Below are 27675 nucleotides of genomic sequence, written 5' to 3' on the forward strand. Positions count from 1 at the left end.
ATAACTTATATTACAAGGGGATTTTCTACACTTAACCCAACAAGATTTTATAAACTTATTAATCCCTAGAATTGAGAAGTAGGATTATAACTTGAATTTGAAAAGTAGGATTATAAGTTGATTTTTTTTTTTCTTTTATAATTTTAAGGAAAAGAATTTATCTTAAAATCCAACCCAGGTTAGTAAAACTCAAAACGCTTGTTGAGCAAAATAGGGCATATTTTTTTGCACAATTTAAATCTTTTAATCCATGAGTATTGGTTTATTTTTTTTCTTTTTAGGACAAGAATGTTGAAATTAGAGGTGGGAAGGTTAGGCTCCTAAAGATAACAGAGAGCAACTCAACCGCTGGGCTACGAAGATATTCATATCAACGAGCATTAGTTCAAATAGTTTGATAACGTGTTCAAGTTCAGAACAACATTGTGGATGTAGATGATTTGCTTGAACTTTTGGAAAAATAAAAACTAATTTTTTTTTTTTTTTTTTTCCAATCTCTTGGGAAATCAGAGTGAACTCAACTAGTACATCCAATGGGCAACATGGGCTAAAAATAGACGAGTCCTCTTGGTATTGATCACATTATCTACCAAAACTCAACCTTTATGGCCCAACAATTCAGCCCAACATGGCCAATCAAAATTTATTTTCGAAGGTCTTCTTTTTATTCTCTATTTCTCTCCAATATATTTCAAACGCCAAAACCCTAAACCCCGAACTTCGAAGCGAAGCGGAGCGAGGCGAAATTGTTGTACTCTGAACATACCTTCAATGGCTGTAAGTGTTCATTGATGATATTTACTTTCACTTATACTGCATAATGTTTGTGTGTGCGTCTCTCTCTCTCTATATATACTATATATATGTTACATTCCATCGTAGAATGCATAATCCCTCTGAACGCATCCTCACTTTGTCTTGCACAATGCATCGGTATTTTATTTCATGAAATATCAACGAATTCAATCCTTTGGGAGCTAAAAAATGGTTAAAGTATTTGTTTCTTACGGCATATTCTTTAGAAGGCAATGTTTGTGATATAAAACGAGACAATCATGTTTTAGGTTTGATCCTAGTATAGCCGTCCCCCGATTTCCGGTTTAATCCTGTTAAAATAATGGCTTGATAATTGTAATATACAACAATTATTTTTCATAATTGGAGTGAAACAGGAAATTAATCTCTGATTAGGTCTCAAAAGTTCTAAATAAAAAAGAAAAGTGATAGGTGTTAACTGACATATGATGAGGGTTCTAGATTGTACTACCCTGCAATCAAATTCAGCATTCATCATTGTGGGATTTAGGAATATGTAAGGGGCTTATCCCTTGTTATGTATCATTGTTGTTCTTGAGTCTTGACAATATATATATATATATATATATATATATATATATATATATATATATGTGTGTATGTATGTATAATTGTTGCTTCCTGAATCATTATTTCCAATTGTTACTACATCATATCCTGCTTACTTTTATATCCAAATAAGGTCATTTTTTATTTTTAAGAAAGAAAGTTCTGCATATTCCTGTTTTTTAAATTGGTGATGGAAAAATCTTTCCAAAGGTAAGAGTTGCTGGTCATGCTCATCATCTTCAGCAAAAATATTTTATTATAAATTGCTTTCTTTAAATTTTCACATTTATCTCTCTTCATTAAAAGTTCAAAGCATCTATTTTTCAAACACATTTTACGTACCAAATAAAGGAATGATTTAGGGAATGTCAGGTTTTACTATTTGCATAAAAAAAAAAAATGCATATCAATATATTAATTCTAAACATGCGCTGTTTTACTTCTGAGCTGCTGGTCCCAACTTACAATTTTATGCATTTGAACTTCGGAAGACCAAAATGCATGGTGTCTTGTCACGAGTTGCAATGGTGCATCTAGCAATCATGAGATTTCTCTCACTTGAAAACCCTAAACACTCGACTTCAAAGAGAAGAGAAATTCTTCTCTAGAATCTCATTAGTTGCTGTAGGTATTCAACGATGAGATTTAGCTCACTTTGTATTGCATAATTCATTGCTTTTGTCTTTATCGTGAAAATAATTTTATTAATATATTTTCTATCAAAACAAGCAGATGTTGTGCTCAACGTTTTAGATCAATCCTGTTACTTAATGATTATTGTGAAGATTTTTAGACGCTAATGGTTTTGCTTATTAGGTTATTTGTGCATAACCTACTTCAAATCCTGAAAAGGTGACTTTCAATCTTGAAAAGTTCTCAAAAGTATGGCTTCCAAACCACTCCTCTCTCCAGAAATATGCAAACAAACATCTCTTACTCGAGGCAATTCTAGATGGATCGGTAAACCTATCTTCAGGGGACATCCCAACACCAAACATCATGATAAAATCTAACCCTTCGACCATTTTTCCACCACAAAGCCGATGAACTTGTAGAAATCTCTCCATTTTTCCTCTTTCCCTTCCAAAGCCCAATTCAACAGGGGCACATAACCTTAACTAAAGTTCAACCATGAAGACTATCCTCAAATTTCCCCAACTTTTCTCAACATGCAACCTGGTTCCACCACATTACTCTGAAGCCATTCCCCAACAATGCTTTATTAAACTGCCTATCCCAACATTTCCCCCAATCCCACCACCACCAAGGAAGAAAAAAAAAAAAAAAAGGGAAAAGAAAAGAAAAGAAAAAAAAATGTATTAGAGCAGAAACTTGCATCCATGCTGCAAGCTGGTATTTGGATTCCTCTTTAATTATATGCCATAGATTCTCTTTAAATCTTCTTTGACCTTTCAACCACGGAGGTCGGTATTGTGAAAATGGACATAAAATATATGGACAGTTGGGCAGGCGTGAAAGAGTACTTTTATAAAAGTTGGATTTCCACCTTTTGGTAGATATTATCTTTTGCAACCTGTTAACCTGTTCTTTAACCTTTCCACCAAAATTACAAACTGAGGTAGCCTTAAAAGGTGCACCAATAGGCAGGGCCCTGAGAGCATCATTGGAAGAGATCCCGCTTTGCAACCCTGATTTCCAGCCAAAGCATACAGATTCTCCACATCTCATTGGAGTAATTTCAAATTTAACCAAATTTATCCACAATATTGCCTCAAAACACATGTAGTGCTTCTATGATAAATTGATAATATACCACAACTTCACCTCCTCGACACTGCAAATATTATGGTGTCATTTGTGAAAAGGAGATGAGAAACTGATACATAAGATCTTTGACCACCACTGATTTTAAAGGAACTGAAGAAGTCAGCATCCACAGCTTTACTAATCATTTTACTCAAGACTTTGCTCTCCAAATAAAGGGAATCAAGTTAGAGGGTTTTCCTGTCAGACCTCTAAAAATGACCGAAAAACCATCAGGAATGCCATTGACTATGATAGGGAAATGGACTATCAAGATTATCCGATCCACTCCATTTTGTCCAAACCCCCTGCAGTCCAAAACATGATAGAGAAATACTTAATAGATGATTTTTTAATTTGAGATTTTCGGAACAGAAACTCTTTGTTGTCCTTGACACCACAAAGGAATTGTATGTGTTGTCCCCTTTAGCTGGTGGAGTTTTGCAATTATTAAACAATTCTAGGATCTACATACCAACCTAATAGACAGAAAAAAACTATTACTTATTGTTGGTCCAGCTTGCATGAAGTGCCCCGGGGTGGGGAATGGCTGCAGGCCTTATTTATACAAATGATTTTTCTTACACTCTGACTTGACTGCTCATGCTTTGTAGTCGAGTTCTTACCATTGAACCATGCAATAGCCCCTTAAAAATGAAATATAAGTAGCTAATTAAGTTACAGATCCTTTCTATGCATGCATCCAAAGATTTCCTTCTTTCAAGACACACGAAAACTCCAGCATCTACTTTCTCATAAAAAAGGATTTGTATTAGAAGCTGGCACTTGTCAGTGAAGACAGTAGGGAGTTCTAACTTTCTCTGAACATCAATTACTCGTGTTTATGTCTTTTGCAGTGCGAAAATTTTTAATATGATCATTTTTTTTTATCTGCTATAGATGTATGGGATGTTTCTGTTATTGTAACTAATTTTTAATAGTCTGGCAATTTTGGGTATAACATTTGGCTAATGTATATTTGCATAATGATCTATATATGAACTTTTAAGTTCTTAGATTCAGATAAAACTCGTTCATGCTAGTGTATTCTGGACCAGTTCGCTTAATTTCCATAAACAATACTGTTGCATGCACCTTGCTTCTTGAAACTAATTATCTGGATATTGCAGACTGTACCTGTTAATCCCAAACCTTTCTTGAACAATTTGATTGGAAATCCTGTCATTGTAAAACTCAAGTGGGGAATGGAATACAAAGGTACTTTGCTTTCAGTGGTTCTTTCATTATTTTTTTCTTTTCTTTTTTTTCCTTCTTACTTGGGAATTTCCTGTAATTTGTGCATGCTTTTTCTTTTTTAATATTAGCCTTAGTGACATGAATGATTTCAAATCCTTTCAGGTTTTCTCGTTTCCGTGGATTCATACATGAACCTGCAGGTATTGCTATACATTCTATTTTCAGTATATTTATATTTAGAAATTATGTTCTTTAATGCCTGCATTTGCGTGTGAATTTGTTTGTGTTTGATTGTGCCGTCTGCCTTCCATCAGTGGCCTGATTTTGTTCCTGAGCTACCATGTTGAGTAGCTTGTGTGATGTGATAGTGTTGGGCAATATACCATGTTGAAGCATCTGCATGTTACCTCTAATTATTCTGTTTTTTACACATAATTTGTTTATCTTGGCAATATTTGACTTAGGAAAGCATTATATTTATCCAGTTCAGCATTTTTCTTCATTGAGTACATTTTGTCATTCTTATTATTGAATTTTTATCTGCAGCTGGCCAACACTGAAGAATATATTGAAGGCCAATTCACTGGAAATCTTGGAGAGATTCTGATCAGGTAATTTTTTCAATTGCTGTAGTGTGCCTCTTGACCCATAGTACCCTAAGATTACAGTGATGCATGTCTCTCGAGTTTGAGTTATATGCATCTTCATTGAAATTCCAAATGGGTGGATGATCTCAAACCAATAAAGTAAGACATTGATTGTGAAGAGAGAGAGAGAGCTAGGGTTGAGTCAACTTGAAGGTGAGGTAATTGGGGTGATTAGGATGGGAGAATGGTTTAAATTAAGCTGCATGGCGAGTCTCTGAGAACCTTTCGATGACCTGCCTTGCGTTATTCTTTTCAACTATGAGTCATGTCTTTTATTATTCTACTTATTTTGTCGTCCTCTTTTTCTTTTGCCACAAGTGCAAAAATCAACACCACCACCAACCAAGCCTTTTCCCAATTACTTGGGGTCGGCTTAAAAGTAGTGCAAAAATGACAAGGTTAAATAGTATGTGTGTGTGTTTTTTTTTTTTTTTTTGTTGGATTTGGTAGAAGGGGTTGATTAAGGCTTGCTCTAGGAAGTTATGCCACATAATTGTGACTTTTTAGTTCTTTATTAAACTTCTTTTGAATCTGCATATTATGACTAGTCTTGTGGATACTTTTGGTAACTGATAGAAGCATCAGGAAGTTCTAACAAATTGATCTATTACAATAATTATTACCTATTTAAATGATCAAAGGTTACGCTTTGAGGCTGGTCTCTGTGTATGTGTGTGCGCTCACGAATACAAAATATCCTCAAACACACTTAGTTGCCTGTTTATTATTGATGATTCTCTGCAATCCCTGTATCAAAGTAGCACAATTATGCGTCTAGTATTATTTAGAAGAATTTTTATTACCGGACATAACTTTGGCTTAAAGAGTTGCAACTTCTTGTTTACGTGTATTGTATTGTATTGTATTGTTGCTACAGGTGTAACAATGTTCTCTATCTTCGCGGGGTACCAGAGGATGAACAAATAGAAGAAGCTAATCAAGACTAAGGTGGATTTTAGCAGTAAAATAGCCGTGGCCCAAATTATTATTCCGGTCACTATGCGTATCACTCCCAGAAGTTATATCTTGTATTATAGCATTTGAATGTACCGAGTGCAGTGCTAAATATTAGTTGGGGTCAATATCTCCTCCGGGCTTTACAATGCATTGAGAGATGCTGGATTTTACATGACTCTGAAACTATTACATTATAGAGGATTCAAAAATGGCAGAATTCAACCGTTATTGTTTCTGAGAGGAGACTAGGATTATGCATTGAGATGACTTTAATTTTGGCTTCAGTAAACTTGTTGATGAACTGATTTTGGTTTCTGTGGTCCAAAATGAATTCGGTACGCCTTGGGTATTGAAATTTTTTCTACGATTGTAAAGTCTGAGCCTTTTGCTTTAGGGGTGTGGAAAAAATTTGGGCATTGGGCTATAGTGTTTATAGCTTGTATATGAAGATAGTATATCGTTCATCCCTAATGTAGAACAAATTGTTCTTATTTCAATTTTGGCAATAGTTGGCATCTAAGACCATGTGATTTACATGGGTCAACCCGATTACAACTTCATCTTGACTCATATTTTGGACATGTTCCTTTGTTGCTCGAGTTAGGGGTTAGAGTTGGAAGTTTTTAAACCATTGTCAATGTGGGTCTCTTGGGTATTTAGTAAATAATTAGTAGTTTCAACTAACCTCCTATATAGAGAGAAAATTTAAACTTCACAACCTTGTAATTCAATGGGTTAAGGGCACGAGTATAATGAGAGTGTCCTCCTAATAGTTGTTTCATATTCATAATGTATCCTAAAATATGAAGAATATAAAAACTAAAGAGCTGCGGACGTATGTCAAAAAGAATAAATATAACGATGAGAACTGCGGACAGATATCGAAGGGTGCTAAGCATTCCTTTCTTCTATTGAATTCATATATATATATATATATATATATACACATAGGAATGCTTAGCACAATTCATATATATGTATATTGTGCTAAGCATTCCTATGTGTGTGTATATATATATATATATATATATATGTATGGATGTATGTATGTATGTGTGTATATTACTTTGATGCATGAAACATGTCCTCACAGAAGTGAACGTGCAAAGCATATCACTGTTCGCCTGTTATCCCAGTCAAACCAATTTCAATAAATAAATTTAAAAAAAACCCAAGTTCAATCCCTAGATATATATATATATATATAATTATTTATGTCCATTCACATCTTAATTAGTAACATATCTCTTGATATAATTTGTAAAAGCTATACAACAACGAAAAAGAATCTATATTATGTGACAGGGCACTACCACAATCACAATGGTCCTGTCGGTTAACCTATGGCCTAGGGAGGTATGTCAAAAATTAAACGCCTGTTTTTTTTTTTTTTTTTATAACTCAAACACTAACTTGATCGGAGTGTTCCGGGTCGGCACCAAATTAATTGTTTTTTTTTTTTTTTTTTTAACTCAAACACTAACTTGATCGGAGTGTTCCGGGTCGGCACCAAATTAATCGTTACTGCTCCATTCTTACTTAAAAGGCTCTTGGTACTCAACCATGTAAGATTTTGTATCAACATGTACTTTTACATTTAATTTGTTCTTAACATCTCAAGTTTTAACAAGAAATTAAGGGGAAAATAAAAAATAAAAAAATTAATGTAATAGTTACAATTTCTCAATGTGTACTCTATGTTAGTAGTAGAGATGTATAGGTCTACTTTTCATAACACCAAAATTTGTTACCAACTAAATACTTCTTGTAGAAAAATTCAGATTTAAGAAATGCTAATAGAAATATTAGCCAATGACTAAATAAACTTCCAAAGAAATTGCTCGAAATGAAATTTATAGTCACAAGGGAACAGTTTAAAATGAAAATTATAGTAGGAATCGAATTTCTCATTATATGTAATTGCGGTGTTGACAAGTAATAGACATGTTCATGTTTAGTCTAGATCACATTTCAACAAATAAATAATGTTAAAAATTGGAACAGTCAAATATTATAAATCAAAAATTCAAGAGTGGGATTGTTGGACAATTCAACTTCTTATATTGAAAACAAAAATATGATTAACAAAAAAAATTATAAATAAAAAAATTGTTTATAAAAAACAAAAAATCTATAAATTTAAATATATATATAGATTTAGCAAGAGAAAGACACTAACACGTGCCTAATATTTAATTCATGTACTTTTTAAATATACATAATAATTATATATACATATATATATATAATTCATGTAAAAATGCATTACATTTTTATTTTTTATATTTTATTTTGAGAAGGTAAATAATAGTTATTGTCATTGCTTTGTGGCACAGTGATATGGTTCTAGTATTCAAATGAGCAGGATAGGTGTGTAATTATGGTGTGTGTGAATTTTTTTTGCCAATACTAATAATACTAATAAAAAAAGGTTTATCGTTATCGTTGTTTGAACTTTGAAGAACGTACAGGTAAATCAATCGCGAGTTCATTTTTCTGTCCGTTTCTCTTCATTTTAGGGGGGAAAAAGTGAACTTGGAAGAAATAAATTCATTTCATCTCCACATTAAACTTCGAAACGAGGGAAGGGTTCGATCCCGATCTCAGCCACATTGTCTTCTGCTCTCTTTCTCTCTCTATCACCTTCGCAGATCCGAATCTCAGGCAAGGAAATCTCGATCTGATCTATTTGTACACATTGCAATTTCGCATAATTCTTGATTAATTTTAGTATCAATGCTCTTTTTCTTCGATCTTTTCAATTTATTTTTGAATTGTATATATACACACAATCGAACAGTGCGTGCAATTATATGAGGTGCTGGTGTGAATTTTAATTCATGAATTGTACCGAAATTGATCTTGTTATTTTTAACTCAATTACAGGCAAATTAATTTATTGACTATTTATGTTTAAAAGAATTTCGGAATAGTGGAACTAAGTTTCATTTTTTTTTATTATTTTTTTTATTTTTTTTAACGATTAGTGTGATAAAGTTTTATTGGTTGCTGAGAAAATGTAGGAATTTAAAGATATTGAACTTTGGAATTTTAAATATTGTTGAGAAAAGATATGTTTTGGAGTTTTTTTCATTAATGTAGTTCTATTGGTCTTGAGAAATGGTTGAAATTTCCCTCCTTCAGTTCCTTAATCTTCTATTTCTTGCCAACCCCGTTAAACCTAGTGCACGAGGGTCAGAGGTATGCAACCTTACCCTCTCATGTGAAGAGGCTGTTTCCTTATTTTGAATCCGTGACCTCCAGGTCACAATGAAGCAATCTTACCATTGCACCAATGCTCGCCCTCCATTTTTGGCAACATTAATATTGCTTATTCAACTTCACTGAACTTCTGGGCTGCGTATGTCAACTCTTCTTTACTTGGCCTTAAATCTCAGGTCTTGTCTTTCTCATAGCATTGGCTGTAATCTCTTTGGCTTCCTTTTGTACTTGTGGCTGACCCCATTCATATGGGATTAAGGCAAAGATGATGATGATGGTTCATGACCAATCATCTTAGATGGTTATCTTCTCCTTTGAGCGCCACAAGGCATATACGTATTTGAATTTAAAATATTCCTAGTCTTGTATCAGAAATTTGCATATGTTTGTGTCTACTTATCAGGTCTGATGAATTTATAACCATCATTCTTCCTTCATTAGATGAAATATGCATTCAAAGAGAGTTTCATTTTTCTTGCATTTTATTTTCCTTTTTATTAAAAATTCTAAGAGTAATTACGTGTATCCATTTTTTTACTCTCATTTCAGATAATTGTTAAGCTCAAGAACTGAAAAATTTCAGTGACCTCCACGAAAGATTGTATGGGCACAGATAGTAGTGATTGGCATTTGGCACTAAACTATGACCAGTGGGTAGCACTATCTGTATCTGGTCCACGACCCCCGGCTCGCTATAAGGTTATGTTCATTCTAGAGATTAGCTTAAATTTTTGAGGTCAGCAAGATTTCATTGGTTTAAGCAGTTGTAACATCTTCTTCCCTTCAAAGCTTCAGATCAGAACTAGTTATTTATTTTTGCTCTTAAATCCTTTCCAAATACAGTAACGATTCATCATTTTTTTTACTTTTACTTTTTCTTTTTTCACGTGTTATGTATGCACCAGTTACTTACCATTCCATATATTCCTCTCTGTAGCATGCTGCAAGCTTGGTTGATGAAAAACTTTACATCACTGGTGGAAGTCGTAACGGACGGTACCTATCTGATGTTCAGGTATCGGACATGATTATTCACTTCTGCATGTCAAAATCCTTCTTTCTTGGGTCTTGTCATAATTGGCTACTTTTCAGGTTTTTGATCTTAGAAATTTGGCATGGTCTACTCTAAAACTGAACATGGAACCAAAAGCTGATAAAACTACTGATGGTAGTTCCCTGGAAGTTCTTCCAGCCTCTTCAGGCCACAGAATGGTAAGGTGTTGATTCATAAATGTCTTGTGTTAAAATTTTACTCTACTCTCATTTGTCCAAAGTGGTTCTTATTGCTTTACACTCATCACACAACTAATTTGCATATGTGGTTGTTTATGCTGGTAGATTAAGTGGAAAAACAAACTTCTTCTTCTTGGTGGTCATTCAAAGGATAATTTTGACAGCTTGAAAGGTTTGTTCCTCGAAAGCCATTTTCATACTGTTCAGAAACCACTTGAACTTCTTTTGAATCTTATGCCTTGTTAGCTAACTTGTAGTGCGATTCATTGATTTGGAATCATACCACTGCGGTGTTATGGAGACCTCTGGAAAAGTTCCGGTAACTGACTGACTCCAGTTACTGTAAATCTAGATTTCTGTTTTTGAGCGAAGTGATTTCCATTTCATTTTATTGTGCCTTTTTTATTTAAGTAAATTTTCCTAGTTGTCAGCTGTTTAATTAGTGGAGGAACAGGCGTGTCAACCTTTCTCCTTTGCTATATGTATGTGTGAGATTAATTTAAATTTTATGATTAATTTTGCTTGGTTTGCTTATTGGGTAAGCAGGTGGCTCGCGGTGGCCAGTCTGTAACACTGGTCGGCTCTAAAATAATAATGTTTGGTGGAGAAGACAGTCAGAGGCGACTGCTGAATGATGTCCATGTTCTTGATCTGGAGACAATGATTTGGTGTGCGTTGGAGACGGTGTAAGTGTTGATTTTACTTTTACAGACAGCTGCTTATGTGCTTTTTTAATTTTTTTTATTTATTTATTTTTGCCCTGAATTGCTGCTAATGTGCTTCCAGAAGAGTTCTGCTCACTTTGTTGTGCTTTTATAGGCAGACACCTCCAGTTCCCAGATTTGATCACATAGCTGCTGTGCATGCAGAACGCTACCTTTTAATTTTTGGCGGTTGTTCTCATTCAATCTTTTTCAATGATCTTCATGTACTGGACTTGCAGACTGTAAGTGTTTATTCTTTTTGGGATATTGTTTTGGTTTTCAAATTGCGTTGAAGTTTAGCATTGAAGCTGAATGTTAAATTGTTAACTTGTTTCATTTCTATAATGGCACCTTGATTTCAAGAATTAGATAATTGACTTTTCTTGTGTATACTTGATGATTTTTATAATATACTCGACTGATATTCATAGTAATCCAAACACTTATTAATTATTCTGACATAATTGCTGCCCCTGGTTTATGTGCCTGAAATATCTTCCTCATGTTTCTGATGAAGTTTATAAGCTGAAATTGTTGGCTTTTGGTTTCAATTGATGCTAGCAAATTCAATCATTAAACTGCATCTATTTTCTGTTTGGAAGGTAATTTTTACATTTCATCGCCTGTCAGTTGCCAAACTGTTATTTAGATCCATTACTGGAATACTTTTTGTCCAATATTATGTTTATGGTCTTACTCTTTGACTGTGATACTTGAGGTAATATACCTCGGTGTCAAGGTTTTACTCTCTTTAGGGTCACTAATTTTGGTGTCAGTTATCTTTCAGAATTGTAATAGAATAAACATATAAACGTACTCATTTCTTGTTTCTTTATATTGTGAAGGTATGCCTTCACTGTCTCACGTATTGTTTTAGTTCTCTTTTTTTATAAAACAAATTGACACTTGCAAACAGCCTTTTAGATCCCCACTGTAGTTGAGATTGCTGCAGGAAGTGAACATACCTTAAATGTTTCAAGTTTATGCTGTTAGTGCACCCTTTACTGTTATGTCAATGGTTATTGATATCATTCTGTTTAAGACATGCTGTAACAGTGTTGTGTTAATGGAGATATCCTGATATTTAGTCTTTTGGGAGATTATTTCCGATCATGTCTTGCAGTATCAGTTGTTGGCAAACTAATTGTTAGATCTGCACTGGAACATAGCCATGACAAATATAGTGGGAGAGAATATATGCATTCCCCTGATAGTCATGACTGAATGGAAGAACTTAGAACAAATTCCTCTAGTGTGGACTGAATGAAGAATAAAAAATGACATCAAGTGCTAATTACTGTGGAAATATGCCTAGTATATTTGTTTTCTCATTCTTGATCTCACTTCACTTTTTAGCTTGATAGGCTGTCATGTAATTGCAGATGGACTGGACCCAACCACAAATTCAGGGTGATTTGGTCACTGCTAGGGCAGGTCATGCTGGTATCGCCATTGATGAAAACTGGTACATAGTTGGCGGTGGGGATAATAGAAGTGGTAGGTATAGACTTGGGATCATGAAATTCTATTGTGGCATTTGATGTGATCATGCTTTCTTCTCGACCACATTCGTAACTTCAATGGATGTTTGACATTTTTTGTTTACAGGTGCACCAGAAACTCTCGTGTTAAATATGTCTAAGCTTGCTCTGACTGTGTTGACAAGTGTAAAGGGAAGAGATCCACTTGCCAGTGAGGTTACTACTTTATGACTTTCTTTGGGATTTATTTTAAAATTTTTATAGCTTTAGTGTCTCAGTAATATTTGAAGCATCAAGTAAGACCTTAAGGACATAAATATGAAGGAATATTAAGTCATTTCTTTTTCACGAACTTATATTAAGTATGTATTACAATGAGCATTTAGTAAATTTTTTGGGTGTTCATTTACATGTTTACAACTTCCACATGCTGAAGAATTTTAGTACCATTCATCGTGGACTATTTATATCTTCATTTATAGCCTAGAAGTCACATTCTACTAAATATATATGTGTGTGTGTGTGTGTGCGTGTGTATAATTTGCAGTGTTGAGCATATAATCCGTCATTCACATTATGAGCTCTATACCAATTTTTTTCTCTGCAAAACTGGTGTAACTGCTTTGTTAATTGTTATATAATTAAGCCTCTCCTTTTTTTCTTTTTCTTTTTTTCTTTTCTTTCCTTCCCGGGTTAAGCCTCTCCTTTTAACTGTTCCAAAATTTTGAACCTCTTAAGGTATAAGGAGGATAGATCATTCAGAAGCCCTTTGAGGGACATTTGTGGTCATTAAATAGTTCATTGATCGCTAGTGCATTTCTGGATTTATTTAACATTAATTTGTTGCTTTACTTCTAGTCCTAATTCATGTCAGTTTTGCCTTTGTTTTTTCTTTTTTCAAAATTTATTTTGCCTTTCATGAACATAGAAGTAAATCGACGCTGGAGAATAGATGATCTTTGTTTGCAAATAATTTTAAACAGACCTGTTAATTAGTTTTACCGGCAGTTTGTTTGATTCAATTTAAGAGCTTTTAATTTTATTGCCATGTCATAAACATGTATGTATATGCATTTGTAATATATATTAGTGACACATTGGAAACAGGGACTCAGTGTTTCCTCAGCATCATTGGATGGAGAGAAGCTTTTGGTTGCCTTTGGTGGCTACAATGGGAAGTATAATAATGAGGTATCTTGTACAGTTTCAATTCTTATTTAATTGATTTAAATGGTTTGTTTGTCAAAAGGAAATTTCTTGAGGTAATACATGTGAGTTGCAAGCACAGCTGTACCGTGTAGCTGAGTTAGTGTGAGGCTTTGCATTAACCCGGCGGTAGTACATGTGTGAGCATTATTACACAGTATGTTGAAAATTGCCAGCAGGTGTAGCTGAATTGGTGTAAGGCATTAGCATTACCATGAGATCCAAACTACTCCTACCAGACTAGGGGTTTGTGGTCCACCTTTTCTGTGGGTGGGATTAATCTTACGTTCAAAGGGGGTGGGGATACGGGACCCCATGATACCCAAAAAAATGATGCTGAATACATGGTTGTAGGCTTGTAGCATATACTCGTTTAACATGAACAATAAAATATAGGATTAGTCACCTTTTCTGTTAGTTTATTTTGTGATAAAATGCATGTACCCCTTTTCCATGGACAGTATCGTAGTGATTGATGGTGCTCAAATTTCTTAATTCAATTTTTCCAGCAACTTCTGTTTTTACTCTTCATTTTCCTGCTTGATTGATTATGATCATCACTAATGTTTTGCTTAATCAGTAGAGATACCCATATTTTAATGCTATTTTTTTGAAAGATAAATGTAGGTTCACATTCTCCCTCGAAACCATGAGAACCTTTTTGGTGTAGTGAAAAGAATTAGAGCTGTACGATGTTTTATCAGAAAACTACTATGTTGTTGTTATGGTGATGGCTAAATCTGACACTTCCTATATATCCATTCAATGCTGTGTATAATGCATGGAATGGTTTCAATTTCAAGTATATCCAACCAGAGATGACAGTGGGGTGTGGTTGAACAGGCTGATCAATGATTCCAACCTGTTATTATGTGGTGATGCAATGAATGATCTCGATAAGGGTGCAAAATTTATGTTACTACATATCTATATAGTATGTAAGATTAGAAAACAAGAAAAAAAAAAAAAAAAAAAAAAAACAAAAAGAATTTTTTTACAGTACTAGTGCAATGCAACGTTTAGCTTGTAGAGTAAAAATCTGGATGCTGCTCCTGGCTGAAGCTTCTTCACATATTTTGTGATCTCATCTCACAAGTTAGGCGTAGACGAAAACCCCTGATCAAATCACCACATTGTTGCAAAATTTGAAGAAGTTGCTTTCTGTAATTAAATAATAAGGATTACTAGTATAAGTTCTATAACTGACTTTTAAGCGACCGAAAGGGTCTCACAAGTCATAACCATAAATTTTTATGTGGGAGGGAGGGAAGAGGTTGGTGAAGGGTGCATTTTCTTTCGCAGAGCAAATGAATATACTCGTATAAAGGAGTGCATGTGGTAAGATACACACATGTAGTGTGTGAGTGATTTCCAGTAAAAAAGAAATAAAGTAAGAAAAACAAGATGAGAGAATGAAAAAGAAATTTGATAAATACTGAGACTCTAATTTGAGTTCAGAGAATGAAAAAGAAATTTGATAAATACTGAGACTCTAATTTAAGTTCTTATTTGGAGGATTGTCGAGGACAAGAAATGTGCTTGAAGGGTTCAAAAACAAGTATTACAAGGCCAAAAGTAAAACCCTTTTTACATGGCCTTTCAAACTGGCGCAAAGATGTTTCTCATGCTCACTTACATGTGAACCATGATAATGTAGCTCCGCCAACTTGCCTACCTGATATAAAAATAAAAAATAGTAAAAATGTAGCTCCACCGAGTCTCTTAGAGCCTTTTGAAAATTTTGAAATATAGATCTAATCTTGAAAAACACGCTCTGCCTTGTTTGACATATAATCACAGAGCTGTTCTTCTGTGCGACTTCCATCCAGTCTGTGTGTAGTTAATCTGCATATATTGGTTAGAAAAATGTTGCTGAACAAACCTTTAACGAATTCATCAAAGAGATTTCTGCAATTGATTTCCTTCCTAAAATACTTTCTTGTCCTCTGTTTGCGAGGTTCTCATACAAGTTTATTTACTTGACCAGCAACAGCATGATAAATTTCAGTGATCTTGTTTGTGGCCCTGTTTGCTTTTGGTAGTTATGTTAGATATAAACTGAATTAACAATTTCCTACTTGTAACATCATATCCCCATTAAGGAAATTAATTATTGAAGTCATAACCTTAAATACCACTTTAAGGATGGAACCATTAAGTGACAATTTGGTTTTTCCATGCATGAAAGGAATTATATGAATTCATGGAAATCCATTAAGAAGTGGATAATGATCATTTGAGTTTTGTTCTTAGGAAGTCCCTTTTCATTCTCTATTAAGAAGTTGCGGACCTTCCTATTGCTTCTCAACTCTGATATCATTCATATACAGGATGAGACACCTGTAAATTTTTTATTTGACTTCCTCACTTTCCTGATCAGTGGTTGTGTAGATGTAGGTTGCATGATCAATTACAATATTATTCATTGCATCTGACTGAGGTAAAAAAAGAAAAAAGAAATAGTACTGCTTAGGCAATGAAAAGCATTACTTTAATGGAACTCCCATATGTATAATTATCAAAAAAAAAAAAAAAAAAAAAAAAAAAGGAACTCCCATATGTGGCATTTGTCAATTTAAGAAGACTACAACATCACTGCCCAGTCTGGTCCCTGTTATTTGAGGGTACTGCAAGGGGTGGCTGCTCACACTAACTTTTGACGTTATATGCATAAAGTGGCTGCTCTCAGGATTCGAACATGCAGTTTCATGCTCAACAACCGGGATTTCTTAGAAATTCATAAAGCAATGATAAATGCTTTTAACATCCAAAAGAAGTGCGTAATGTTCTGAATTCATCACTACAATAAGAATATATGATTGGCAAGATTATTCTGCACCAAGTTTAGGGTGAGAAACATCATACCAGTAATGGTTCAAGCAAGCACTACTTTTGAAAAAGTAACAGAGTTTTTCATGTTCTGATTCCTATGAATGGTCTGATTCCTATGCTGACTTTTTATTCAATGCTTCTTCTTACATTCATCTTTAGCCAAGCTTTCAGATGTTTCTTGCATTTTTTATTTTATTATTAGATAACAGTGTTTTAAACCGATGCTTGATTTATTATGGGTTTCTACTGCGGACCATCTTTAATTTTCCTAATTCATTGGTGTATTATGTCATTGTAATTTAATCTTTTGTCTTTCTGTGCTTTCCCTGAAATTCTAGGTTTTTGTTATGAGACCCAAACCAAGAGATTCTTTGCATCCCAAAATATTCGAGTCAGCTGCAGCTGCAGCTGCAGCAGCTTCTGTTACTGCTGCATATGCCCTAACCAAATCTGGAAAGCTAGACTTCATTAAAACAGAAGAATCAAACTTTAAGGTAGTCCAAAATGATGGCTCCCAACAGGACTTTTCGCTTGAGATCAATGCAATTAGAGAAGAAAACAAGGTGTTGGAGTCATCACTTGCAGAAGTCAGAGCAGAGAATTCTAGTCTCAAGGGAAAGATTGAGGAAACTTCTAGTACCTACACTGAGTTGTCCAAGGTATGGTCATGATTATAAATTGCTTATATAGATTTTTTTGTCTGTCGGTGGTCAAAATTTTTCATTAATTTTACTTACTACAGGAACTCCATTCGGTCCAAGGTCAACTGGTAGCTGAGAGATCAAGATGCTCCAAACTGGAGGTTTTTATTTTTTATTTATTCATTTAGCCTATTCATGAATTTAATTTTTGTTTGTAAGAAACTGATTGTGTTTTACATCGGTAATGGTGTCTTCAGGCACAGATCACCGAATTACAGAGGATGCTGGAATCCTTGCAGTCTATAGAGGAAGAGGTTCAAGTACTTCGAAGACAAAAATCTGCATTGGAACATGATATGGAGCCAGACGCAGCTGTCCAGAGACAAAGTTCTGGTGGTGTCTGGAGGTGGATAGCTGGATAGGCGGTACATGCAACCCATTAAAGTTGGAGGTCAATACCTCAAAAATTAAAAGTGTTACTCAATAAAACTGAAAAGTTGTCAGGGACCATAGTTGTCCCAAGGCACCAGGGTTTTGATCTTTAGCTCATGCAGAATGTACCAATGGCTATCAGAATCTTGGCTGTTATGTTTGTGATTGGCATGCATGAGTGAGTCCTAAATGTCTGCTGAACTATTATGAGAATTCCATGAGAAAAAAGACTAAATTTAAACAAGATTCTTGAATTTCTTTCAGTTGTTTCTCTGTACTTTGTTTGGAATACCCCAGTTATTTGCATGGTATAACTTTAATTCTTAAATTTTCTTTTGTTGTTATGTAATTGTTTTGTTTTTTTAATTATTGTCACTCATTGTACTCTGATTCTATTGGATCATTTGGTGATTAATAATAACAATTGATTTTTTGTACTCCTGATATCTCTACGCTTGGCAAAGATTCCTCACGTGTACGCCATTGCTGTCTTTCTTCAAATATTTTAGAATTTTGCGTGGATACCTAGGACAGGGAAGGGCATAGAAAGCGACGAAACACTTTGGGGAGTTGAAAATAAACATAGATTTCAGAAATTCCTGAATATGTCAAACTCTCGAACTGCTATAATATCCATGGGTAGACAACCTAGCGAATTGGAACATCTTAGCTAGAGGAAAAGAAAGCAAAAGCGATCCTTGTAGCAGCGAAGTAGCCTAAACCATGGAAACGGGGCTGTGGGACAACACTACAAGCATCGTGTTGCTAGGTGAAGTGGTGGAGTGCACCACCCTATATGGTGAGAGTTCAGTAGCTGCAAGCATTACTTGCTTATGCTGTAACCCGAGTAGCGTGGGCTATGTGGAATCCCATGTGAATTCGATTAGCCTTGCAAGGGTAAGTACTCCCAGTTGATCGATAACGAAGTAGTACCGTGAGAGATGGGTGAAAAGAATCCCCTTCAGGGAGTGTAATGGAACATGAAAATAGTAAGCTCCCAAGCAGTGGGAGGAGCCCAGGGCTTTGACCACATGGCTCTGATCGCATGCTTGTTGAAGAATGAGCCGGCAACTCGCAGGCAGTGGCTTGCTTAAGGGAACCTATCGAAGACGTAGATAAAACGAGTGTTTGTAGGGCAATTGTCACTGCTTATGGACCCGAACCTGGGTGATCTATCCAGTTGATCTTGATATCTAAACAGAAAATAAGGTTGTGAAGATGGAATTCTACTATTAACTAGTAGTCCTCTGTATCATGTATCCTGTATGCCCTTTTTGATGGTTTCTTTCATTTTGTTTCATTACGATATAACCTCTCTTTCCCATCACTGTCCCCCATTTTGTATGTAGCCTTTGTTTTGGTTTAGCAAAATTGGATTTGTAGAATGCTCTGAGAAAACCTAGAAACGTCGAGCTATATAGCATGAGAGGACTAGGTATATACCATGCCACTGACACATTTAAAAATAAAAATAATAAAATGAATTAAATACTTTGATTTATTTATTAAATTTTTTTTTTGAGGAAATAGCTTCCTTCCAAGAGATTCAGAAGAAGAGAATCAAACTTTACTTTCGGAGTCTGCAAAACAATAGGAAATTGGACAAAAGTTTCAGATTTTTCTTGAGAGCAGTTGCTTATTTTTTAGTTTGCAATACAAACTGAAAATTTCATGGTCTGATATAACTTTATTTCAACATATATATCGCACTCCTAAACTTTTGTCCTCTGTCCTACATTTTCTGCCAAATAGCTTTCAAACTGCGGTAATATTTTCTTCCTTGATGTCTAGTCTTCATCCAATACAAAAAGAGAATGAACTGTTACAACTTGGAGAGGACTTGCTGTTGGCTTAGAGACACTAGCTGCTTACGCAAAATTTTGCCGGCAGCTGACCTTGGGATGGCATCGATGAAGCCTACTCTTCTTACCTTCTTGTATGGGGCCACCTGACATTGACCTCATATAATTTAGAAGAAGAATACAACATGCATATATATATATATATATATAGATTTTAGAAGAATATAACACACATATGTGTGAGCTGACAGCCAGACACTAACCTGGCTGGCAACAAACTGAATGACTTGATCTGCAGTGAGTTCACAACCAGCTGCTCTCACCACATATGCCATTGGTATCTGTCCTGCTTCCACATCTTCAATTCTGCACCCAAAAAATTAAAAATAAATAAATAAATAAATCCTATTGCTGTGTTAGAGAGAGAGAGAGAGAATAGATAGATAGATAGGAAGAGATTGAAGGTGACGCACGGTATAACCGCTGCATCAAGAATATGTTGATGACTTAGAAGTATTGCTTCCAGTTCTGCTGGAGCTACCTGCATTCACATTCATATCATTTTCATTAGATGGTGCATACACATGATTTCAATAGCTCGCTCGTTTTCTCTCTCTATATATATTGTTGCCTGTTTTCTCACACCAATATATTTTGTCAAAATTGCTTACATACCTGGTACCCATTATGCTTGATTAGCTCTTTGATCCGATCAACAATGTAGAGGAACCCATCTTCATCGAAATAACCAAGATCACCAGTTCTCAGCCATCCGTTTGTGTCAATGGTTGCAGCCGTAGCCTCCTCATTTCCCAAGTACCCTTTCATCACAGCTGGGCTTTTCAGCCACAGCTCTCCTTTCTGGCAGGGTGGCAACGCCACTCCGGTTTCAAAATCCACCACCCTAGCACAGAAACTAGGAATCAACCTTCCACACGAGCCCAAATGAGTCTTAGCTGCTTCATCAGATACGAAAAACGTGGCTGCACCAGAGCTCTCAGTTAACCCATAGCCTTGCCTTAGCTCAACCCATGGGAACTTCTTTCTGAACCCCTCATCCACCTCTTTGCTCAATGGTGCAGCCCCTGAGCCCACCTTTCGCAGGGAGGACAAGTCATGGCCACCTTTGCCAGTATACTTCACCAACCCAAGAATGACTGGAGGAACCGCTGGAATGTTACTAACTCGGTGTGTTTGAATCGCATCGAGCATGGCTTGGAAATCGAATTTTGGCATTAACACGGTGGTAGTACCTGCACAAACCAAGCCTAGCACGAAGAAAGCGAGGCCATAGATGTGAAACATCGGTATGAAGCACAAGAATATGTCGTTTTGAGACGATGTTTCGTCCACACTCCATTTGAGGAGTGTCATGATGGATATCAAGTTTGCATGGGTTAATATCACACCTTTGCTAGTTCCGGTGGTGCCTGAAGAGTATAGTATTGCCGCAGTATCTGACTGGGTTGGCCTTGGTTGTGGGAGTTCTAGTGGTTCGCAGCCATCGATCAGCTCTTCTACGGAAAGTGAACTGTCATCAGATGGACGAGAAGTAAGGAGTGTAGGCACTCCGGTAGAGAGTAGCTTATGTACCTCTTCGGGTACTACAATAGCGAGTTTGGCACCTGAGTCGCGTACTTGTTTTGCTATTTCTGACTCGGTGTTCAGAGGGTTTGCGGTGGTCAAGATGGCGCCTACAGAGAGTACAGCAAGACAAATAGTGGGATACAAGAGCGAGTTCGGGGACAAGACGAACACAACATCGCCTTTACGAACCCCGAGCCCGTGACACAAGCCGGTGGCGAGCGATCGAATAGAGCGTTGGAGTTGCATGTAGGTGACTCGACGGTTAGTGACCGAGTCAATGAGTGCAACTCGTGTCTCGGCTAGGTCCGGGGGTGGGAATTTTGATAGCACGAATGTGGCCGTGTCAAGTTTGGGGATAGTTAGGATCTTGTCAAGCTCACCTAGTTGGTCGAGTGAGTGGTAGATGCCCGTTCTTGAGTCGAAGCCGCTTCGATCAAGTGGCTGCCGGTGGATTTTGGGTTCCACTTCAGTGGTGGCAATCCACCCCTCATCCCTTGACATGGTTGGGAAAAAGAGACCAAACGTTCACACAATGTACTGAGCTAAACCTTTTATATAAACTATGTGAACTATATATTGAGCTTAACCATGTATATACTCTGTATTTATGTCGATTGTGGGATTGACTAAGCTTTGCTGCTAGGTTTTAAGCTTGTTTGGATTTGATTATAGCCATTGTAAAATCCGTTAAATCTTGGGATATAATGTGTGTACTGTGTGTTTTGTTGCCGGCAATGAGAAGGTGACAATGTCGTGGTATCACCACAAACAAATCTGCGTCATAAACTACAACAGCATAAATACAAAGCTCATATGAATTGCCGGCCGAATATTGATAAATAATTTGAAAAGTACACATCAAGGCTAAATTGTTCTACAGAGGTATGTTTGTTTGGTAGGAAAAAGATTTGGAATTTGAAATTCTTGCAAAATGAACGTCCTTATGGTTATTATTATTGAATTAATTAAGGTCTTTTCATTATGGTAAATGGGAGAACTCGATTGGGTATTTTGCTGGAGCTAGTGTCCCCCTAAATTTTTTGCAGTTGCTTTACTGTTAATTTTATTTATTTTTTATTTATTTTTTTATTTTTTAACTCTTATATGTGTAATTTTGTAAAATTTTATAAAAAAGAAATCATATTTGTTACGATATTCAACTGTTGCAACTTAAGTCACATAAAACGTATGGATGTGGAAGCGAAAATATTAAAATTTAAATACAGTGTGGGAGCAGGTATCCACCACGAGTGACGAACTTCATTAAAAACTGTGAGACAATCGAGGTGAATGTTACAACAGTGATTGTCCTAACACATCATTGCTCTTTTACGAAATGCACTCTCCTAAAATTCTTCCATTCCAAAAGTTCTTTTTAATTCTTCTCTATTTCTTTTCTTTTCTTTTCTTTTGTACTCCTCTTAACCCATCGTTGCTCTTTTACGAAATACACTCTCCTAATATTCTTCCATTCCAAAAATTCTTTTTAATTCTTCTCTATTTCTTTTCTTTTGTACTCCTCTTCTCCCATCGGTCTTGGATGGAACCCAGCGTGGATTCAATTCATTAGTGTGTGTACAGGGGAATTTATGGATTCAATTATAAATTCTTACAATACCTTCTCTATTATGTTCACTATAAAACTTACTAAAATTGTTAGATTTTTTAATTTTATTTTTTGAAGACTTGAACCCTCATATTCACCAACAAATTTAAACGAGTTGTAATGGATTTAATTGTTAAAAGATAACAGACAACCATATCACTTAATCAATAAATTTAGTGGACTTTATGCAGTATAACTCTATTAGAAAAGTTTTATCATTAATAAAAGAAAAGGAAACCGTCTTTGACAATAGCACGTTTAGTGCTATTAGACCGACTTAAAAATATACCGACAAACAACGTGGGCCAAATTTTAAAACCAAATTATGTCAATTCATTCGTTTTGCCTCTTGCTATGAAGAAACGTGATTTAATTAGGACTAGTTTGGTGTGACGGAATGAAATCAATTAAGAGGAAATGGGAATAGTTTTTATTCCATTCCGTGTTTGGTAGGTTAAATTAAAGTTAGAAAGAGAATCAAGAGGCATTATTGGAAATGACCATTCCTACTATTTCATTCCCTCTCTTTAACAATGGAGTGAGCAATCCATTTCCACATGCAATAGAATTAAAAAACTTATGACAAAAAAAACCGTTCATCATCTTTTCCATCACGTCTTTGTTCCCTTCCAATTCACCCCTTCATATCAAATCTGTTATACTCATTTCCATAATCCAATAACTTATATATATTGCAAAGTATTTGTTGTATAATACGTGATGCATCGAAGAATATATATATTCTTCGATGCATCACGTATTGTACAAAAAATACTTTGCAATATAAATAGATCAAGAATATATTTTTTTCCTTGTATGGTAATCAATGTGTGTTTTGAGGTAGTATTCAATTAATGGAAGGGGTGAATCAATTCCAATAAATAAATAAAGGAAGGATTTTTTTAGAAAGGAGATCTGTTATATTCCTCTCCATAATCCAGCCTTCTTGCCCACCGCCATCATCTTCTTCTCTAACACATAACCCAACCCAACCTCCAACACCTCTGTTCACTTGCCTAATTTCTTTCTTTTCTCTACTTTCTCTCTCTATCTCTTGCCCCAATTTCATTTTTACAGACCTCTTTTTTACCCTAGATTGGAAAAAATTTCTTTAGATGTTAATTTTTTAGTTAATTTTTTTTATTAATAATAAAGGTTATTTGGAGAAAACAATATAAATTTATTTCATTTTAGTTTTTACATTAGTCAAACAAAACGTGAATGGAAATCATCATTTCATTTTTACGCATTCCATGTTTATAACCAAACAAGAGAATGGGATTCCTACTTTCATTCTCATTCACCAAACTAGTCCTAAAGAAAACAAATAGAAATTCACAAAAAAAAAAAAAAAAAAAAAAAAAAAAAAAAAAAAAAACCGGAAATAAATAAATAATTTATTTTACAGTTTTTTAAGATGGATTTTGTTTTGGTTTGGTGGATATGTGAAACAAATAATTTATTTTACAGTTTTTTAAGATGGATTTTGTTTTTTGGTTTGGTGGATATGTGAAATAAAATGGATCTCTTCTTTCATGAAGCTTTGGTATGTGTAATAGCATAAATTTACCATATAAATAACTCTGGAACAATTGGCCGGAAGTCTAAGTTGGCCGATGTTGTCGGAAGCTTCTCAAGAGGGTTTTCAGTTCAGCCTTATGTTTTGGAAATCATTATTTTTTGTAGCCCTAATTGCTTCTGAATGCGAATTTTTAACCCTAGATTTTTCCCAATGAGAGAGAAATGGAGATGGAGTGAGAAATTGGGATATATTTGATTTGAGTTCTAAATCTGAAATTTTGGGACCAGGAGATGAAAGAGAGAAGAGAGGATTTCATAGAAGGATCTCCATCACCAAGTCGTCGTTGCAAGCATTCATTCAACTTCTCTCTTTGATTGGAATCTTTTTTCAGCGGAACTGTGATTATCCGTAAAATTGGTGGAGAAAGAAAACACAAAGTTTGTAATTAAAACGTGGTATTACGTGGCTTGCCACATCAGTCTTTCACCACTTCAGTCGGTATAAAGTCGTTAGATAGGAGTCGTCAAAATTATCATTTTCCTTGTCAATTCAAGGTGTTTAACGATAGAGTAACCTTTTGGCCGATTACTAGTTGGCATAATTGCCACGTCCTTGTTTTGATGAGTTTTCTTGACAACGAAGTTCATTACGATTTCTCTCTCTGTCTCTAATTTCTCCATCTCTCTTCTCTCTCGTGTTCGATTCTTTTTCTCTCTGATTTCCTCACCTATCTTCTTCGTTTTGCTTTGATCTCTCCAATTCCTCAATTTTTTCTTTGATTGATTCTGGTTTCTCCCTTTTCGACTTGGCAAAATCAAAGTGAAAACAAACTATTGAGAAGTTTTCTACTGGTTCATTAAATCGAAGGTGACAACTACATAGAAACGTATATGTTTGCTTAAAGAGAAAAAAAAAAAAAAAAAAAAAAAAAAAAACTAAATGTATGAATTTAAATATATATATATATTAGGAAAAGACACGTGTGATGTATGTGGTGAATGTTTTGTAACTTATAAAATTTTTCTTTTTATATTTTTTTATTTAATTGTTGATTTGAAGCTTGTAACAATAAAACTTACAAAAAATCTGCAATTTTTTATAAATTAGTACTTACATACAATAAAAATAAATAATCTAAATTCGAATCTCAAAGCTTTGATAATGTAAACAAAAATAGATATTTTCAACACCAATAGCAGTCTATCAAGGAAGCTGGAATCTGGAGATAGAGATGACAAAGTAAAAATCTAATTTAATTTTAAAATCAAACAAGAATCATATATATATCTACAAAAAATCTGCAGCGATCAAGTCAGAATTTCAAATTACAAAATCAAGATACAAAATTGAATAACTGAAACTTGTTCTATATATATCTACAAAAAATCTGCAGCGATCAAGTCAGACAACAACTCACAAAATCAGAATTTCAAATTACAAAATCAAGATACAAAATTGAATAACTTAAACTTGTTCTAATAAGTTAAAAAATTTAGCAATTAGTAACCCAAAATATAATATATATAGAGGGAGTTCTGAGGTTGATGGTAGATACAATATATATAGAGAGTTAAAAACAATTGGTGGTAGAGTTTGAGTTGTGTAAAGTAATAAATTTTTAGGTAATTTGAATTTTATTAAGTAATTTGTAATTTGAATTTTATTAGGTAATTTGAAAGTGGTGTTAGAATTTGAGTTTTATAAAGTAATAAATTCTTTTAGATTTTATATTAAAAAAGAAATACTATTTTTGAAATTGGTGTTAGAGTTTGAGTTTTGTAAAGTAATAGATTCTTTTAGGTTTTTAAATTAATAATGAAATATTTATTTTTATTTTTTTAACAATTAAGAAATATTTTTTTATTTTAATACTGAAATTGGTGATAGAGTTTGAGTTTCGCAAAGTAATAAATTTTTTTAGGTAATTTAAATTTTATTAGGTGATAATATATATTTGAATTTTATTGTGACGGCCCAAGTTTTGCAACCTGGTGCGTCAATGATGATCCGAAAAATTGACCTGATAACGGATCCGAAATGCGGAAGCGAAAGATGATTGAAGCAAAAGAAAGAAAGATTCTGAGGCATGGACGAGCACTTGTCCAATGCCAAAGCACCGAGCGCATGTTCGGCATGGTCAAGCGTTCTGACTCGCAAGCTCAGGCGTTCGAACTTACACGGTCAGGCGTTCGGACTTACATGGTCAGACGTTTTGACCTACATGGTCAAGCGTTCGGACTTACATGGTCAGATGTTCTGACTCGCAGGTCAGGCATGCTGACCTACATGGTCAAGCGTTTTGACCTACATAGTTAGGCGTTCTGACTGCCGAACGATAAAACAGAAAGCAACAATTAGCCGAACGACGAAACAGAAAGAAACAAAAGCTGCTATTGCAATGCATGGGGGGTGCTAGGTCCAACCTTAAGGCTACACATGCATTTCAATGATCCGAAACAAGCTTAAAAACATACTTGTGAACTTTAAAATTAATGGTCATTAGCCTCATGTTATACATACAAAATGAATGTCAAAAGGTGTGTTTAGGCACACATTACATATCTGATAAGTACACAAAACCTATTATTTTATGCACCAAAATAAGCTTTTAATTAGACTTTTTATTATTTAAATATTTTTATATGTTTGTTTTGTGTTTTGTAGATATTAATGCATGAATGAGAAGAAAATAAGCAAAAAATGGAAAATAAATGAGGAGAGAGAAAGAAGAAAAGAAAAGAAAAACAAAAATGAAATGATGTTCACGTGAAGAAAAGAGAAATGAGGAGAGAGAAAGAAGAAAAGAAAATAAGGGGAAGAAAAGAAAAATCAACAAGAAAATGTGAAAAGGTGGTTGATGCATAATGGGTTGATACAGAAGTGGGCAGTGGTCAGAGTAAGGTATAGCTAGATGGCGTGAAGGAATGAAGAAGCAGTTTGGGCCATCATCACATCCTACAAGTGGGTGTCTTCCTTTGGCTATAAAAGACACACTTCGGAGGCAAATGAGGAGGGGAATTAGAGATAGAGTTGGATAGATTTAGAAAATTATAATTTATTTCTTTATGTAATATTCTTTAAAGTTTGTTTAATTTAATGAAAATTATGTCCACAAGTTTCATTCTCATTTAATTTCTAATTCGAATGTTTAATATTTTATAATTGTAATTTTATTTCCATAATTCGTGACAAATCTCAAAATCAAAATTTTTAAATCTCTTGTTCGGAAATAGAAACTCACCTTGAATGCGTGGTTCGACCCTACTTGCCATTAGACATTTTTAGTTAAATGGTTGTAGGTATTTTATATGTTGATATGGAGTGTATTTGATAACGACAAGTCTATAAATACACGCCTATCAAATGGCGCCGTTGCCACTTCAAAGTTGAGTTAAAATTTTTGGACCCATTTTTATTCTATCTTTCATCTGTTTTCTATTTTTATTTTGGTCATTTTATTTTTATTTTTTGTTTTCT

The 27675-nt window shown here is 34.7% G+C and overlaps 3 protein-coding genes across 3 annotated transcripts; 2 read left to right on the forward strand and 1 right to left on the reverse strand.

The window, feature by feature from the left end:
• Nucleotides 1-644: 644 nt before the first annotated feature.
• Nucleotides 645-6427, forward strand: LOC132311889 (probable small nuclear ribonucleoprotein F). Its single transcript, XM_059810034.1, has 5 exons — nt 645-777; nt 4260-4347; nt 4489-4526; nt 4873-4937; nt 5851-6427. The coding sequence occupies exons 1-5, from the start codon at nt 772-774 to the stop codon at nt 5918-5920; spliced, it is 267 nt and encodes an 88-aa protein (XP_059666017.1). The 5' UTR covers nt 645-771; the 3' UTR covers nt 5921-6427.
• A 1937-nt stretch (nt 6428-8364) lies between these two features.
• Nucleotides 8365-18118, forward strand: LOC132311890 (acyl-CoA-binding domain-containing protein 4-like). Its single transcript, XM_059810036.1, has 14 exons — nt 8365-8594; nt 9702-9851; nt 10090-10167; nt 10245-10364; nt 10491-10557; nt 10643-10704; nt 10932-11071; nt 11205-11331; nt 12472-12586; nt 12698-12786; nt 13678-13761; nt 16947-17267; nt 17351-17410; nt 17507-18118. The coding sequence occupies exons 2-14, from the start codon at nt 9756-9758 to the stop codon at nt 17669-17671; spliced, it is 1524 nt and encodes a 507-aa protein (XP_059666019.1). The 5' UTR covers nt 8365-8594; nt 9702-9755; the 3' UTR covers nt 17672-18118.
• A 1385-nt stretch (nt 18119-19503) lies between these two features.
• LOC132311891 (probable CoA ligase CCL5) lies at nt 19504-21571 on the reverse strand. Its single transcript, XM_059810037.1, has 4 exons — nt 20159-21571; nt 19957-20024; nt 19747-19849; nt 19504-19629 (listed from the first exon to the last, which is right to left on the reverse strand). The coding sequence occupies exons 1-4, from the start codon at nt 21569-21571 to the stop codon at nt 19504-19506; spliced, it is 1710 nt and encodes a 569-aa protein (XP_059666020.1).
• Nucleotides 21572-27675: the final 6104 nt, after the last annotated feature.

This window comes from Cornus florida, unplaced genomic scaffold, assembly GCF_030987335.1.
Source record: "Cornus florida cultivar Cherokee Brave unplaced genomic scaffold, ASM3098733v1 CherokeeBrave_3.0.0_Hap2_Chr06, whole genome shotgun sequence".
NCBI lineage: Eukaryota > Viridiplantae > Streptophyta > Magnoliopsida > Cornales > Cornaceae > Cornus > Cornus florida.